General features: G+C 38.7%; 1 protein-coding gene across 3 annotated transcripts in view; it reads left to right on the top strand.

Annotated features, from left to right (window-relative positions):
• Window positions 1–1374: 1374 nt before the first annotated feature.
• myo10l3 (myosin X, like 3) overlaps window positions 1375–17519 on the top strand; it is a 69957-nt gene continuing 53812 nt past the window's right edge. For all 3 annotated transcript variants that reach the window (XM_028023022.1, XM_028023021.1, XM_028023020.1), the window contains exon 1: window positions 1375–1670. In XM_028023022.1, coding sequence (XP_027878823.1) covers window positions 1650–1670 — 21 coding nt within the window. In that variant the 5' untranslated portion in view covers window positions 1375–1649. The remainder of the gene's footprint in view (window positions 1671–17519) is intronic.

Genomic DNA, 17519 nt, shown 5'->3' with positions numbered 1-17519 from the left:
TGATATTTGGAGAAAAGTTTAGAAGGTATTCGTTTTCCAATATTTATTGTCCCTATAAAAGCACTAGAAATATAAGGCAAGGAATCAGGCAGAAGTTTCTATTCTGCAGAGAATCAGGTTATTTGTCATCACTTCCAGTCAGCAGCCCTCTCAGCAGAGAGTACTTTTGGCACTGCAAGAATTGATCCAGTATTAATCCTTACAGGAACACAAAACAGTAGCTGGACTGTTCACTCAAAAGCTGATTTACTGTAACCTTAAAAACAGCAATTAGAAATGTACCACAAGAAGCTTTTCTGTTCTTATGCCTAAAAAGATATTGATTATAACTTAACAGTGGCATAAAAAGAAAACTAAAAATGATGGCTAAACTTCAAAGGTGATCTAGTCAAACTTTTCAGAAATATCAGTCAGGATTTAAAGGGAAAACTGAAGAGTTTCAACATGGAAAGCACTCAGATTTTTTTATTGAATCAATGGATGAATTTCGCAATGTCTTGTTTACACAATGAACATTGTAGGAAACATTTAACTAAGAGACAAAACTAGTGTATTTTATTATCACAGAGAAAATGAGCAATTAGTTTGTAAAGGGTCAACATTCCTTAAACCTTATAAGAACCTTTCATTAATTAGCGTTGTGTTCTCAACCAGTGGGATAATAATGCGATGTGAGGAGGCTTCCTGATTATATTCATGTGTGGGGTGTCATAGTCAACACGTTAATTCCTTTTGTTTATTAAAGAGAACAAGGAAAAAAATCAGACAACTGACTGCTGAATAAGCATGACTAACTAAAGTATGCGTTTGTTGAACTGAAAACAACAACAATAATAATAATTAATGCAAGAAAACACTTGCAGAAAATGAAGAAAACGAGCCTAATTAAATGTTCAAGTCATATTCAATAAATTAGAATATGCATTCTGAGGCTCTTTGGTCAGATGAAAAGTGACTTTTGAAAATAACCTGAAATCAGTTAAAGATATTTTTCATTAAGCCCACATTTCTAATCATCTTTGTGTAATTATTCTATATGACGTTTTTCACTGAGTGAATTGAGTTATTGAAATAAATAAGCGACAACATTTTTTTTTTTCTTCCTCCTTCTCTTTAAATCTTAATCAGGAGAAGAATTAAGATTGATAATTTTCCATACTGTAATCTGGAGTCGTTTCTGATTTTAACTAAGGTGAGCATTTCCTATGAATAAATGCTGTTCTATTGAATAACATGCGTTGAATGCGTTCATCTTTTACAATAACAGAACTCCATGTCGAGCAGAAACAAAGAGGGCGTATGCCGAGGGGAGGTGCGCTCTTCCTGGAGACTCCTCCTCTCTGCATAATGTGCCGGCTGCCTCATTGAAATGACTAGACAGCAGAAAAACAGACTCTCAGCGTCAAGTCGGGACACTGGCGAACCGGCTAGGGAAACAGCCTAAAGTGACCGAGAGCGGGGCTGGAAAATGGGCTGCATTTAACCGACAGAGAGTCCTTTGAGCCAGCGGCAAAAATTAACAAAGAATAAGTTTTATTCGCATCAAGGAAGCGGATGGGAATTATTCGGGATTTGGGTTTTTTCTCCTCCTCAGCTGTGGTACCCTAAGGTCAGATTACAAAGAGAAGAGAGGTCGGGCTCTGTTGGAGATGGATTTCTTCTTTGCAGAGGTAAGTCGGATCAGTTTTCTTCGCATTAAGCGCAGTTTTACGAGCTGCTTACTTTTAGTGTTACCCGGAGTGACTGTGGGACCCCGCCACGCTCTTTGTTTAGTTTTATCGTGCGGTCCGGCTGTGTTATCGGATGCATTTACTTTTTACCTAAAAGAGGTTTTTAGAAACTTGTGGGTTTTTTTCCTGTTCTTGTGACGCTTTTTCATTTATTTTTATATCTTATAACAATGTTACTTCCTCTGAGCTGGACTCTAATGGAAACTTAAAAGCCTTTAATAAAAATCCACAACTATTCACTATCATCTAACTGGAGAATAAACAATAACAGGACAAACTGACTCAGTTCCATTATCAGAACTGAATCAGTTCTGATAATGGAACTGACTCAGTTCCAGTTATATATATATATATATATATATATATATATATATATATATATATATCATTGTGGCAGTACCTACTTGTCTCCATCCTGGCTGGATGTGTCATGAGCCATTCAGCCCAAACACCTCAGGGTTGAAGGGAAATCATGGCTGCAGGTCTGATTTGTCATCCCCCTGTGACTCAGAGGAGGGCACAGACTCGGACAGAGAGACAGTGTGTTGGTGCTGGTAGGATTCTCCTCCCAATGTTCACTTCTTGTACCACCAGCCTCGCCCCTAGGTGATGTGCTGAGTTCTGGCTCAACATAAGACTCATAGATCATGCTTCTTGCTCAAAAAAAGATTATTCCATATTTTGGCCTAAAACTCACTAGAGGTTCTTCTTGCAGTTTTACTAACTTAGGAAGCTTTCGGGTTTTTTTGTGTGTGTGTCATATTTTCAGAGTCAGGATTGCTTACTAACAATTTATGTTTGAATACTGTTTTTTCATGCACAGTGCCAACTAAAACTGTTCCCACTCCTTTTAATTTTCCTCATTTTGTCACTTTACAACCACAAACTTCATAGTATTTTACTGAGATTTGTGCTGTTGGACCAACACAAAGTAGGGCATAGAGGAAGATAAAGAATACAAATAAAAATCCAAAAAGTGTGGCATGCATTTGTATTCAGTCTTAACTTGAACATAAACAGGGCCAACTGACTCAGCGAGTCTTTGGAACAAAAGCTTACATGTCCACATGCTTGGTGTACTACATGGCTTGTGATACTAGATGCAAGACTTCTTATGGCTTTATTTCAGCATAGCTTTCCATGCTGTTGTTCTTTTAGCAAATGTTCCCACCTGAGCTGTGGATCTCTGCTGCACCTCCAGATTTAGTGCTGGGCTCTTCGGTTGATTATCCAACCTGTCAGCTAAGGTGGAAACCCATTCCAAGTTAGGTTTGTAATTGTATCGTACACTAAATTTTCAAGAATAGATTGAACTGTGCTCTGTAAGATGCTGAAGCTGAGGCTCTTGCTTAATAAGCTAGCCTTTTGACTCCTCTGCTGTGTTTGTTGGTCTTTCTACAGCTGATTTCCCATAAAAGTTCTTTATCAAACCTCTGAGGCCTTCACAGAACATCTGGATTTATACTGAGATTAAATTACACAAAATCTTAATTAAATACACGGAAGTTCATGGTTGTAGATGGGTAAAATGTGAAAAGTCATCAACTGATTTCTTTATGTAAGGTGAAGTGACTTTCAAACAGGGTTTTCTTTTTACTTGGTAATATGTTCGGATGAAAAACATTTGGACTCAGCTGTCTCAGATAATGCTGAGCTGGATTACACTACATAATCTGACTTTATTAGAGTGATATCCCATGCAGGAGAAGATTAATATTTAAGATAATCTGTAATTTATCTATCTTGTGGATTTTTAAAAAAATTCATTTCAACCAAACTGCTTATCTATTTTTATTTATTTATTTATTTATTTATTTATTTATTTATTTATATTTGCATCTCTGCATTTCTGCATTTGTAAGTGTTGGCATCATTTACATGATGCCATGTCTGATATGATAAATGTAAATCCACAATGTTCCATGCTAGTCATCTGTTGCAAAAATGTTGTAACAATATTTACTTTAAAACAATAATCCAGCTACAGACTAACTACAGACTGATTTTATTCTTTATGATTGTTATTTTATAAAAAATAATATAAAATGTAAAATTATGGGATAACAACTAAGTTACCCCATATCCCATAAGTTATCCTATAAATTGTGAAGTTTGAAAACCGTTTTTGGTTTCCTTTTTTTTTTTTTTCTTACTGTTTTTCCAAAATTAAATTTCAGTTAAATTCAATTACATGAAAATATAATGGTATTTGGTCATTTTCTGGGTGTTTAAACTTAAAAGAAATCTTTGACTTTATTTTGTGACGGGGTATACATAATTATGCATATACATAATTATATGTATATATATACATAATTATACCCCGTAACAAAATACAAAAACTGTGTTAGATATAAATCGACTGAACTGCCCTGGTCCTTTAAGTGACCTTTGGTGTCATGGAAGAAAGCCAGTTTCTTAAATTCTGCAGAGTAAGAATTTGGATTTAATTAAGCAGGAGTCCTGGATGCAAGAAGAGAGCTTAAGTTCAACCCTGTGAAACTAAGTGCAACAGGATAAACCCTTAGCACAATTCATTAATGGGGATCTAGAAATCTGAAAATTAACAAAGTTGTAATCTATTCGTTTCATTGTCTCATTTTGTTTTGACTCACTTGAAAATCTTCTATTGTAGTTTAGCGTCAGGATTTCTTTAGAGGTTTGTTTTACTTAAATTGCATAAATAGTTTGTAGAAAGTCTTTTTGTCACATTCAGGACTGCAAGTTCTTTAGGTTTGTCTCTTAATGGCGTTTCACTGACTGAATTTATACTTTCTTTGGTAAAACTCTCCAAACTCAGTCAGATTGGATGGAGAAAGCTTTTGAAAATGTCTTTTTTCTATTACTGTCTCAAATTATGAATAGGATTTGATCTGGACTTTGACTTAATTGTTCTGGCTTGAATATACTTCAATTTGAACCACTTCACTGAGGCTGTGGCTGAATGCTCAGGGTTAGTGTGCTGCTGGACAGGGAGCTTCTGCCACAGTCTTTCATATCATCTAACATGTTCTCTTTCAGGACCCTCTTGGATTTAGCTCAGTTCATCTTTCTTATCAGCTCTGAACAGATTCCTTGCTGAAAAAAAACAACCACAGAGTATGATTCTGCTACCACCATGTTTCACTGTGGGGAGGGCATGTTCACGTCTAGTGTTGCTTTTTTGCCATGCATAAAACTCTGTATGCTGGACAAAAAGTTCAGATCAAAGCACCTTCTTTCACATATTTTTTGCGTCTTCTGCAGCTCCTCCAGAGTTACCATGGACCCTGGCTAATTTTCCCTGGCCCTACTTTTTACTGTTACTTGAGTAAAAATATGTTGAGGTAGCGTTACTCTTACTTGAGTACAAGTTTTGGTGTACTCTGCCCACTTATACTTACGATTAATAAATTGTCCAGTGCGACAGAATTGTGAATGAGTTTACACAAAAAGTGCCCAGAGGACACCTCACATGCCTGAATTGTGCCTTGTATGATGATATTTGTGCCTGGGAAGGTAGTTACCGGGCAGCAATCATGGCAGCCTGACAAGAGGAGTGGCGACTACGAGGGCGTGTACGCTAAGATCTCATCCTGAACGCCCATCCTGTCCATCAGCGAAGGCTCTCAGGAGCTGACACGCCACCATAAAAACCTCAGCGCCGTGACTCCACGCCCAATCCATCCGCTGAGTGAATGTGGCTCCAATTTAAAGCCCACCAGCTGCTGGACCTGGTAGCAACATATATATCTGACTTCATTAGATTTCATTAGAGCTTCTTTATTGTCACTTTTAATCCGTTACAGATGAGATGTCCCCTCAGATATTAAAATCCTCGGTGAAACATCCAGCTGATGAAGTAGAATTTCAGCTATTTTGTAAACGTGGTAGACGATTCCTGTATAGCAGCGGCAGCAGCTGCACTCTGTAGAGCCACACGAGGAGTTCACCACACCCATTAACTCCTTCCTTACATTACATTGCAAATTCCTTCCTCTTATATATACTCTGACAGAGAGAATCCCAAATTCCCAACCCTGACCTTGCAAATTCCAGGTCAAGGCTTCCTCTCATCCCATCATCGTATTGCTGTAGTGGCAAGGCTTCAGGTTTCACACCTTCACCCTTCTACACACAGATATAGGCTCACACACTTAAAGCATCCCTAGGAACGCTTAACTTACCAGCTTGGTAAAAAAATTCTGTCATGACTTGGACATTGTGAGAAACCTGTTTGGAGTCTCTAGGCTATTTTCCTCCTGCAATGTCGACGGCCTTTCTGTTCGGTTGTCACATCATTCATCTCCTACTTTAAAGAGCTGAGAGTCAGAGTTTGCTGCTCTGACTCTCGCTGCTCTGACTCTGCAAAGGTTTTTGCATTTTTATCGCAAAACCTGTTGCAAAGGACGGTAATCAACAAATGTATTACGTTCTGATTAAGAAAGACAGTCTCTTCAGTTCTTTCCAGATACATTTTCAACCACATTACAGCACTGAGGCTGCAGGGGTGATGGTTTTAAATGACAATAATCTTATTTTGAATGCTACATTGTCTCATGTCGTAATTATAAATTGGGGTAAAGAAAGATCACAAATGGGGTTCCTCAAAGCTCTATTTGTGGGTCACTTTTATTTGATTTCTAAATGACAATTTTAGATTTATCTAAACTTTTACATAAACTGCTGATGTATAATGTTATTTCTTTAAGTGATGATTCCAACGAATTTATTGTTAAATATCAAACTCAGACTGATTCAGTGAGGGTAAACACCACAAAGCATACAGTAAACCTATATTTTAGCACAAATTGACAGGTCAGTCTTGTTGTCAGAGTCCTGACCAATACCAGTTAAATAGATTATATTACAGCAGTAAGTGTACTGGCTCCCTGTTTTTATAAGGATGTTACCGTCATTTAACCAATCGTTTTTGCTAAATTGAAATCATGGTTTCTTTCTAATCATGTGGTCTTTAAATTCTACTTTTATTCTCTTGTTTTTTAATGTGATGTGCTATATAGCACTTTGGATTACCTTTTATATGAATCATACTATACAAATAATCTTGACTAGATTTCCATCCAGATGGCCCTTGAAGTGAGGAAACTGTCAGGAAGGAAAGTTCCGATGTGGTGAAGGAAGGAAAGAGAGATAAAAAAATGAGGCCTGCATTCCTGTAAATCTTCATTAAGCAGCTCTCCTAATTCTCAATTACTCATGAATTGGTTATTGTGAGCATTATCGGGCCTGATTAGCGGATTGTCAAACTGTGCTGTTGAAACTGTGGTTAATTTACAGCACTGATTGTTTAGGATTAAAGAGTGGAGGGCATTATTACAAAGTCGGTGGTTTGTGTGTGCGTCAGTAGGAATCCTGCAGCTTTGCTTTAGTCCAGTGTTTGGATAATCTGTCACAGCAGTGCAGAGGCTAATTAGCAACAGATATTTGTCTAACCGTGAACCAGAAAACATGGATTATCCTCCCTGAGTCAGGTGAGCTGGTGTAACTCATGAGAGTTTGTTTAACTCTGCTTTCAAACTATAATGGACCGTTGAGTATTTTGATAGATTTCAGCAGAGCAGCCTGTATCTGATATAACTGTATCAGTAACCTGACCTCCCCCCCATCTATCAATGAGCTCAGCTTCATGTTGGGAGATCAGTGCTATGATAACCTCCTGCTGACACCAAGCTGTTGACTTTAGCTCTATCAGCTACATCTCTAAGCTCTTCATACAAAGCCGTCTGCGCTTGTGCTCATCAGAGGAAAATGTATGCCCCTGTCTTTCAACAGGTTTTCAGAAGTAACAAATAGTGGCGCACAGACGCGTGGCTTCCTGTCTGCTGGGGTCATGATGATGGGCAAACAATCGCTGTGTAGAGTCTCTCTTAGTCACATCTGCTTATCCACCTGGAAAAAATGTTGGAGGGATCAGAGTTTTATGATACAAGTTAAGCTTTTATAGGCACATTTCAGCTTTAAGGCTAGAACTTTATTTTTCTACAAAATAAGTTTTACTTTAAATGTTTATGAGTCAGCATTGGCCATCATTGATGCATTGACCACTGATGTTTGGTTATTTCTAGAGACTTAGTCAAAAAATATAGAAATACACATTTATTTTATTCACAGTTGTGATAGTTTTATGATAATTGATTGATTACTCAGGATGAGGTGACCAGCTACACTGACTATTATAATATTTAGAGAAGTAGGTGGTGTGAAATAGACAATGGACTGAACTTATAGAGCGCTTTTCCAATAATTTTGACCACTCAAAACATCTAGTGTAATGTGACTTTACACTAGAGTCACATTCACCCATTCATACACTGACACACAGATCGGTAGGCAATTTGGGGTTAAATGTCTTGCAAGGGCACTTCAGCATGTGGCAGGAGGAAGCTAGAATCGAACCTACAACCCTCCGATCACAAGATGACTACTCTACCCACAGTCGCCCCCTTTAGGTCAGAGGGTTGCAACTCCAGTGTTTTCAACTAAAATCAAATGAATGGTTAATGATCAGACCTTTGCCAAAGTCACAAACATGCAAAGGTGGTAATTCAAGCTTCTGTTTCAGGTGTTTGCGCTGGGATGTCTCTATTGACAAATAGAGTTACAGCTTTCTCGCTACATACATTTTCATACAAAACTTGATTTTCCTCTTTTTTAAGAAAGGAACAACAGTAGCAGCCAACGTTTAATCACCTAACTGGCAAGGAATGTGGGCCAGTACTGATGGTTTACACTAGTAGTGCCCAGAGCTACTCTCCTGCAACTTTTAGATGCATCACTTCCCCAACACATCTGAATCAAATCACTGAATTTCCTCATCAGCATATCATTCAGCATAGCGAGCCATTCATTTCACTCAGGGGTGTTAGAACATGGATGAATCTAGTATTTGCAGGATAGCAGCTCTAAAGGACTGGAATTGGGCACCCCTCAATTACAGCAGTGTAGAAATTCTTGTGTGTTTTTTAACAAATAAATTCCAATAATTCAGATGTATATTTTTTATTTTATACGAGATTGGAATAAACTCTTAAGTTCATCTTAGTAACATGACCATATTTCCAAAACTTTCTATCTCTGATCTGAGGGAGACTGTTTGCCTAATATTTAACCAAAGCTACTCTTTCCTCAGATTCACAACTGAAAATAATTTTCAATAATCCCTTCATACTTGACCATGAAATCTCTTAAATGTATTTTTCATGCAGGTGTCGTGTTATTTCTGTGATTCATGTTTGGAAATGTATGTCCTGTATCTTTGCCTACCAGAAGAAAAAAACAAAACAAAAAAACAAGTTGCTGGCCATCCTATTGGCTGTCCGGTACGCACAGACACGCAGAAGCTGTGCGACAGTAACCAGTCTCTTAAATCCTCTGGTTCAGAAGTCCCGTCAGGCAGCTTAATAACAGCTGACCTGTGATTACTGCTTCCTTCCCAGATGTTAACTTTCCTTATTTAACCTCCTATGATTACTGTCAGCGGATAGGGAGCTTATTATAGGATTGGACATGTGTGTCTCCAACTTACACTATCCCATGAGTGTAGGTTCACTACATGGAAATACAGCCTCGGTTGGAAAAAACATTTGTAAGCATTGCGTCCTATGATGAGATTACTTCTAAAGCTGCAGTTTCAGATGTAAGCGGTGAAGCAAACATTCATTAGGACTGAAGTACGCATCACTCACTGAGGGATCCTCGGCTGCAGAGTTTAATCTGCAGTCCATTTTTTAACATTCAGAATGACGTGTATCAATTCTCCAAATGACAATAATATATTTTCACCAGTTGGATGGCATTTTGTGGTACCTGATGTCTGAACCTGAGAAAGATTTATGAGTGAGATGCTGCAGTAGATGATAGAAACGTCATAATGGTGAAAAAATAGAAAAGAGAAGAGGGCAAAGAATGAGAGTAAATGCAGTTATTACATGAAGTGCAATATTTAGCAACAATATTGTTGTAGTTCTACTACTTCACATTTCATTACTTCTGCTTTCTCTTAATCATGAAAAATTAACAAAGAGCCATGTCTATAGCCGGGTACTTGGACTAATGCATGAACTGGCAGCTTGTTTGTGTTTCCTTTCAGCTTGTTAAATTATTAAAGTCTACATTGTAATTTAAAGTGAACCACTAACAGTGCTGAGTGAATATCTCGTCTGTCTGTGTACTCCAAGTTTCCCTTTTCGTTTCACTGCAACATCATCCATTAAGAATGAATCCTTCTCTACTTAGGAAAACATTAGGTGATAATTGCATGTTTCACACTCACATATTGAAAGGCACATTTTATCAGTACACATTGAGCAATTGAAGTGTCTCTTTCATGTTTTTTGATCCTCCAGCTTGGCACCTTTTCTGCATTTGAAACAAAATTATCAATATTATAATTGATATATACCCATTAGATGAAATGTCTTTAATTGCAGTTGTTTGAGAGCAATGTTTGTCATATCATGAGACTTAAAAGTGTGGCTTACATTTGCATTCAGCCCTCTTTTCCATGCTGCCCATAAATAAAATCCAGAGGAGCTAAGTGTATCCATCCATCCATCCATCCATCCATCCATCCATCCATCCATCCATCCAATGTTTGTCACGCACGTGACAAAGGAGGTGAAAAAGGACATCTGACGAGATGAGACAGATATTGAATGCTTCATCCTACAGAGAACTATTTATTCACAACATACAAATCTCCCCAGTGAAACGTTGTGGTGGCAGCTTCATGCTGCGGGAATGCGTTTCTTCATCAGAGCTGATGGATGATGAGTGGAGGTAAATACATGGCAAACCTGGAACAAAGCTTTGAAAACTCACTGACATACCTGGTTAAAGTTGTCACTGTAATCACAGTGAATGAGATTCTTCAAAATGATTTTATTGTAATGGAATTTGAAAAATTCCCACCTACTTCGCAAATATGGTGAACTCTGTGTTGGTCTTTCAGATGAAATCCCTTAGAAATACGTTGAAGGTGGTAGTTGTAATATGACCAAGTGAAAATATTGTTGCAAGGCAATTTATATGTATGTATTCAACAAGCTAACTGATAATAGATAAGTTGTTTAATCAGTCAGTCTGGAAAGCACATTATCCTTAAAAATAAACAACGGCACCACTTTAGCCATAGACATGTCACAGACAGAATAACATCCCAATATGGAGTCACTGACACCTCCCACTGTCCCACTGATCGTGCCCCAAATGTCTCCCACAGTCAAGCTAACACACCCGAAGTCCCTGACAGTTCTGGCTGAGTGGCATTCCTGGGATACCCCCAGGATCCCTGCTGTGTGACCCCTCTATAAAAGTCAGGTGGGTCCAGGAGAGGTCAGACATGCAGAAGACAGACAGGAAGGGGGGTCAGCCAGGTTGCTCTGTAGATAGAGTGAACTCACAAAGCTTAGCTGAATATCCACTCAAATGCATAATAATCGCATCATTTCTGGCCGCTTTACCCATCCCTGCAGACATCTCTGTTATACATAAATACAGTTTAACATTACGATCTGTATAGGATGAATATATGTTCACAAACGATAGCAGAACCTCGAGTCGGGAGCCTGGCAGAGAGTCAAGTGCTCCACTTATTTCTGTTATGCTCCTAAAGACGTGGTTTGTAATGCAAATGATCTTCAATAGACTTATTAACAACACAGTAGATTAGCTCCGTCGGATGATGATGGGGGTGGAGCATTTTAACCCCTTTCACCCTCTGCAGACGGGGTGGGTCTGCTCACTGACTGTCACATACACACACGCAGAGACAGACATCTAATGTAATCTAAATAAAGATGAAAAAAATGCTACTGAATGTGTTTGATTGTCTTCCAGCATGTGACACTTTTGTTAATAGGTTTCTGCCCTTCTGTTGAAACAAAAACAGCTTGTGCCCATCAGTTTCTGTCAGCGTTAAATAAGAACGGCAGCTGCCTCCAGGCAGTCCTCCTCTAAACATGTTTACAGTCTCCTCAGCGTGGGGGCTTGAGCTGCGCTGCAGTATGAGAAACAATTGAGGATTTTTCTCCCAGACACAAACTGGAGGAAGCCCTGTTCCCCATGGGGATTCCTCCTACTCCATTAGCAAATTTTCTGATCAGCTGCTCACTCTATTATTAATTCATACGTCCTCCCTGCACAGATGTTAAAGGTTGCCTTTAATCATCTGATGTTCCTCCTCTGTCACCGACATCCCCCCCTCCCTCCACTTTGACGTTCTGGCTTAGAAGTGTTAGCTGTGCCGCTTTCAGGAGGTGGAAACAGCAAAATGAGAAAATCTTAAGGATAATCAGCATGTTTGAGAATGATGCCTAATTATTTGAAGTTAGCGGAAGAGCTAGTATTTTTGTGATGTCAAGAAAATTCAATGAGGTTTTGCTTTTTGTAGAACATATAGCTCTCAACCTACTGGAGATCCTAAATCCACTGGGACCTTTGCCCAGATTCCCCTCTTAGCCTAATTCAGCCTGCTTAATTAATCTCACCAGCTACTTGGCACATTTCTGCTCGTTCCACTCTCACATCATTCAGGAGATGCCCTTACCATCCCTCCATTATTCTCCCTGTTTTTGTTTCCAATTTAAAGCATAAACATAAAGCAAAAAAAAAAAAAATTCAATAAAATCTTTTTCTGTATGCCTCTCCAACTCAGAAAAAAATTGTGAGTGTGCTTTCTTAGCTTCTTTTTTAAAAACTGGAAAATTGGGAGTAAAACAAATTTGCAAACCATTTAAAAGAACTGTCCTGTAAATCTTCTTCCTTGTGGTTCTCAGCCTCATTTTGCGAGAGCCTTCCTTATTTAATAGAGATGGTGTGTGGCTCCACACCACCACAATGCACGCATACCTTCCTCTATGCACATCCACACACACTGATGACTTCAAATGCTGATGTGCAGCCATCAGTTTAATGAAGTTTGGTTCATATTTTTGTAAAAGGATCAGATTTCTGTCTCTACAAACTTACTCACATGGAGACAATGAGCTGAATTTCTTTCTCCAATTCATCCTGAAAGCTCTCAATGATTTGTATATGTTTTCTCCCAATTCATGTTGCAAATTTGCCCTGAAGGATGGGCAGGCGCATGTGTTTTCCAATTTTTTTTAAATTCAGTTTGTCCACAATGTTTGATTCGGGATATAGCATATGTTTATTCATCTGACTATAACACGTAAATAGGAGCAATATGAAATGCATCTTCAGTATATATAGAAAAAAAGTCCAACAAACTAAAAGTAGTTTTTAAAATTATTTTTAACTAAGTAAACCCACTCAAAATATACTGATTTTTTTTTTAAAAGCAGCATATGATGCAGTTAAAGTTTAATGAATACTTTCAATCATTTGAATTTCTTAAGTAAAATTATTAATTAAGAAATTAATATTATTTAATTCTTAATGAACTAAGATTAATTAAGAATCCTGATTAATTTCCACGTCTGGAAATTACTGTGCAAATAACGATTCTTCATAAGATCAAGAATATCATGGACAACAATCATGACATTGTAATACAACTACAACTATCTTCAGTCAGAGGCTTTTTCAGAACCACTGTAAAACAGACTGCTACAGGAGATCCTTCCTGCCCGCAGCCACCAGCTTCTACAACAACTCTTAAAAAAGAAAGTAGTTTAATCTGAGTTACATGCAGGGGTGGACAAGTGAGTGTAGATGATGTGTGAATGAATTGTGAGACCAGCAAAAGTAGGCCATCTCTAACAGCAGCACCACTGAGTTCAGGTTACTAGTTGTGCAGTTTATCTTTATCCTTTTAGGAGTTGCTTAAATCAGGTCACAATGGTAGAAAGTGACCCACAAAAACACAAAATCTCTCTATGTTTGGACTTTTATGTTGACTTTTATGAAGCAGAGAGTGTGTAAGGTAAAGGTGAATACAGGCGAGCTGTTTTAATGTGCTGGTAGTTTATTTTAAAGTCTTTAGTATCTGCACGGTGATGTTAATCTGTTTAAAGTATGATTTTTTAATGTAATTTTTCTTGCTCTTTTGAGTGAAACAGTTAAGCTTCTAAAGAGTTTGTAGCTTAAATAACTCAACAATAAAGTGACTCAGATAAATTTGAACTGTTCTCTGAACTGATTGTATGTATGAGATGCAACAGAAACATTAGTTGACCCAATGATTTGTTGCTCAGCTGGCAGCCCACTCTGTGACGTGGGTAACTGTGGCCTAATCTCTCTGGACAGATTTTAATGCCAGTTGTGAATGGTCGCTGTAAGGCTCGTCTACTTACATCCTGATCAGCCATGCTAATGGAGAATCTGTAAAGGGACATGGTCAAAATGTTTCTCTTTGTAACAAATGTTTTGTCTGGGTCTTGCAGTGTGAGTGTCCTCTCTGCAATACAGCTAGCTGCTGTTAAAAGGAAGAAAGTCACATATTAGACTGATTCTATGTGATTGGCTTTTGAAAGTTAAAAATGAGACTCTATCCCTATATAATTTCTTATTTTTGGGTTGCTTTTGATAACCAGTCCTAGAAATATTCTACTTCACCATAAAATATCAACACTGACTTAGTCAGAAGGTGATGTGAGAATTAAATCAATGAATTTCAAATAAATCGTCTTACAAATGGTTAGATCGATTTGCCAAATTTTCATATATTAGTGGGGACGGGAGGGGTGCTGGTGCCTGTCTCCAGCGAGCATTTCGGGTGAGAGGCACCCTGGACAGGTCACCAGTCTGTCGCATCATACATGTTTGTTAGAATTATTTAAGAGATGTTGAGGCGAACAGTCAAAAAGGTTTTGGTTGGTTTGTCTGGGTCAAGAGAAATTGGTTTGCATCCCCCATCACACCGCATGAGTTATATTTTTTAAGATACAATAAATTTAAATTAGATTTAGAAATAATAGAATGGTAAAAATACAGTGTGCATGTAGTTCCAATACATGCACACTGCACACAGAGTTTAAAGCTATTTTTAGCTCTTGTCTCAAGTTGGGCTTTTAAATGACCAAGTAGCTAAGGCTACTTTTAAATGTGTAATAATTTGTAATTTAGGATCAGAAGGCTATGGATCTAGACCTCAAAAAGCCGTGTCCAGAACTGCTGTCAATATTCCCTTTCAGTAGAAAGGAGTGCTCCATGACTGTAACATTTCCTCTCTTCAGTATCAGAAAAAAATAGCACATAAATATCCCTAAAAGATACATTTGAAGCAGATCCTCTGCATCTAAGCACTACAATTAAAATACTTTTCGGAAAACCAGCTGTGTGCACTCAGGCTTCACCCTGCAGCACCCACAGCTGCTGAATGGTGTTCACTAAACAGGGGACACATTCATCACTTCCCTGAATCCACACTGTGATCCAAGAAATTAGCCTGTCATAACTAATTGCTCAAGCATGTCCAACTCAGGTTGAGTTAATTAGCTTTCCTTTGTTGCGGCTCATCTGATCACCTGATACTGTCTGAACTCATGCCATGGCAGGCAGACAGAGATAGAAGGAGAGAGACAAGAATAGAGAGAGAAAGAGCAGTGGCACCTTGTGCAGTGTATGTCCTTAAATATTTAAGTGGCGTTCATTAGAAAATCTCTGAGCTGAATGTCATCATACAAGCCGTGGAAACTCAAGCCCTGAGCTGTGGCATCACGTCTTTCAGGCAGAGTGGTTTCTGTGTCAGAAAGCACGATGGGACGTTTCTGCGAGGCCTGTTGCTGCGGACCGAGTTACTGTTGTCACTGGGTCAGCCTCAGCACTGCTGCTGCACGTGGTCGGTGACACACAGCATCAGAAATCGGTAACGGGGTTCAGCTGAAAGTGAAGTGGCAGCAGTTCATCTTAGTTTTCTTCAATATAGCCATTAAAAACATCTGGTTAGAAAAGACAGAAGTGGAGTCAAATGACGCCCTGTAATTAAACCCAGAGGCAATTGCCTCATTATCAAATGTGCGCTGTACTTTCCAGGGATTATCATGCAAGAAGCGGCTGGTTCACTGTTTTTATAGAATGGTTGGCCTTGCAGCAGCAGCAGCAGGTAATTCAAGTCTCGGGGACTTTAAAACACGAGCTGATACCCGTGCCCCCTTTGTGTCCCAGCTGGCCTTTGTTTGAGATATTTCCGCCTGGGCAACTTCCGAACACGGAGTTAGACGAAGCAGCCTTTGTCCCAACTTAGTGACGGAGCCCCTGAGGATGGAGAGATGAGTGTGGGGGGAAGTTTTGTTTGGACCATCTGTTGCTGTTGCTGAGACAATTTGTCTTGACTTTATACCCTCCTTTCTCAGACTCCTTACACACACACACACACACACCCACATGCATTCAGAGATACAAAGACAGATAGATGGACAAAACCCCAACAAATGCTGCTTAAGTTACTTGAAAATATTTAAATTTATCTTAAATTATTCTGATTAAATATCTTGTTAGAAGCTGCAAAAGACTTAAGATTCAACTGAGATTTAAGATTAGGGTTTAGTTTTGATCAATATTATATGACTTGAACATTTTGAAGTGAAAATCTCTGAAATGCAGCAAAAAAGACTAAAGTTTTCAATAATGTTTAGTGAAAATCTAACACTGCACACACTCATACTGAAGCTTTTCTATTGATGACATTGTTGATAGTACAACAATACAGCCAAAGTACACTGATGTGTTAGAGTGGTCTACTCAAGGTCCAGTCAATCAATTGAAAATCTGTGGCAAGGTTTAAATTGTTCAGATGTTCTGAGCTAGTTTTACAAAGAAAGGTTTGCTAAAGTTTGAGTCTCTTGCTGTGCAAATCTGGTGGCAAAATAACCTAAAAGACTTGAAGCTGTATGTGTAATAAAATGTGGTTCTACGTCACTTTGCGCACCTGACTTTTCTGATATTTTCACCATTATTAATTTCAGTGTGACACAAAAATAAAGGTTGTAGCATAAAAATATGGCAAAATCAAAGGATATTGATTCGTTGCAAGGCACTGAAAGTAAAATTATTTGCACCTTTGTCCTAGTTATTTTCTCAAGAAGACATACCACTCGCAGACTTGACAACTGTTCCTGTCATGAATGAATTTTAAAAGTACTTATGAGATGTAGCAGGCAAAACAAACTCCAGATGAACAGAGAACATCTGGGTCTGTCTCAGCAACTGAGCCGCCTAAAACCCACACATTTTTCCCCCCCAAATGTCTGCATGATTGAAATTTTCTACTGATGCAACACTGGATTTACTGAGCGGGAAATCACAAATCCATGAGCCATCCCAAAGCTTTCCAAGTTACTACTTGCCCATGGTTGTTGCCTGCTTGTCTTGTAATATTTAGTGTTACAACATATTTTCATCTTTTGCCTCTTTGTCATCTTTGTAACCAGAATAATTGACACAAAGAACCTGAGCAGGATGGAAAGTTAAACAATTTAAGGCTTGGCTTAAACTCTACTCTCCACAGTTATATAACAGCAAAAGATTTACTTCAAATCCTCACAGGGAGCTCGATTAATCGCCTCACTTGTCTCACATGAAGCAGCTTTTAAAGGTTCCAGCCTTGCACAGTGAGATGGTACCAGGCCGACACTGTCGCCCCCCGATGTGGAGCTCACTAATCATGTAATGAAAAAACTGAACTTCTGTGTCAGTGTGAGGCCACGTGTTGCGGAGCACCTCCATTACACATGTGTTTGTCTCCTTTTCAACACAATAGGAGGTGGGACATTATCAGCTGCCCACACCCTTCCTTCCCCCACCTCCTTATCACTTCCCCTCACCTCACCCGCCTCTTAATTTATAGGACCCTCTTCATCCCACTGGCTGCCGTCCCCTGAG

The sequence above is a fragment of the Xiphophorus couchianus genome, chromosome 7 (assembly GCF_001444195.1).
Source record: "Xiphophorus couchianus chromosome 7, X_couchianus-1.0, whole genome shotgun sequence".
NCBI lineage: Eukaryota > Metazoa > Chordata > Actinopteri > Cyprinodontiformes > Poeciliidae > Xiphophorus > Xiphophorus couchianus.
Note: the sequence above shows the minus strand (reverse complement) of the source record. Positions and strands in the feature narration are given on the sequence as shown.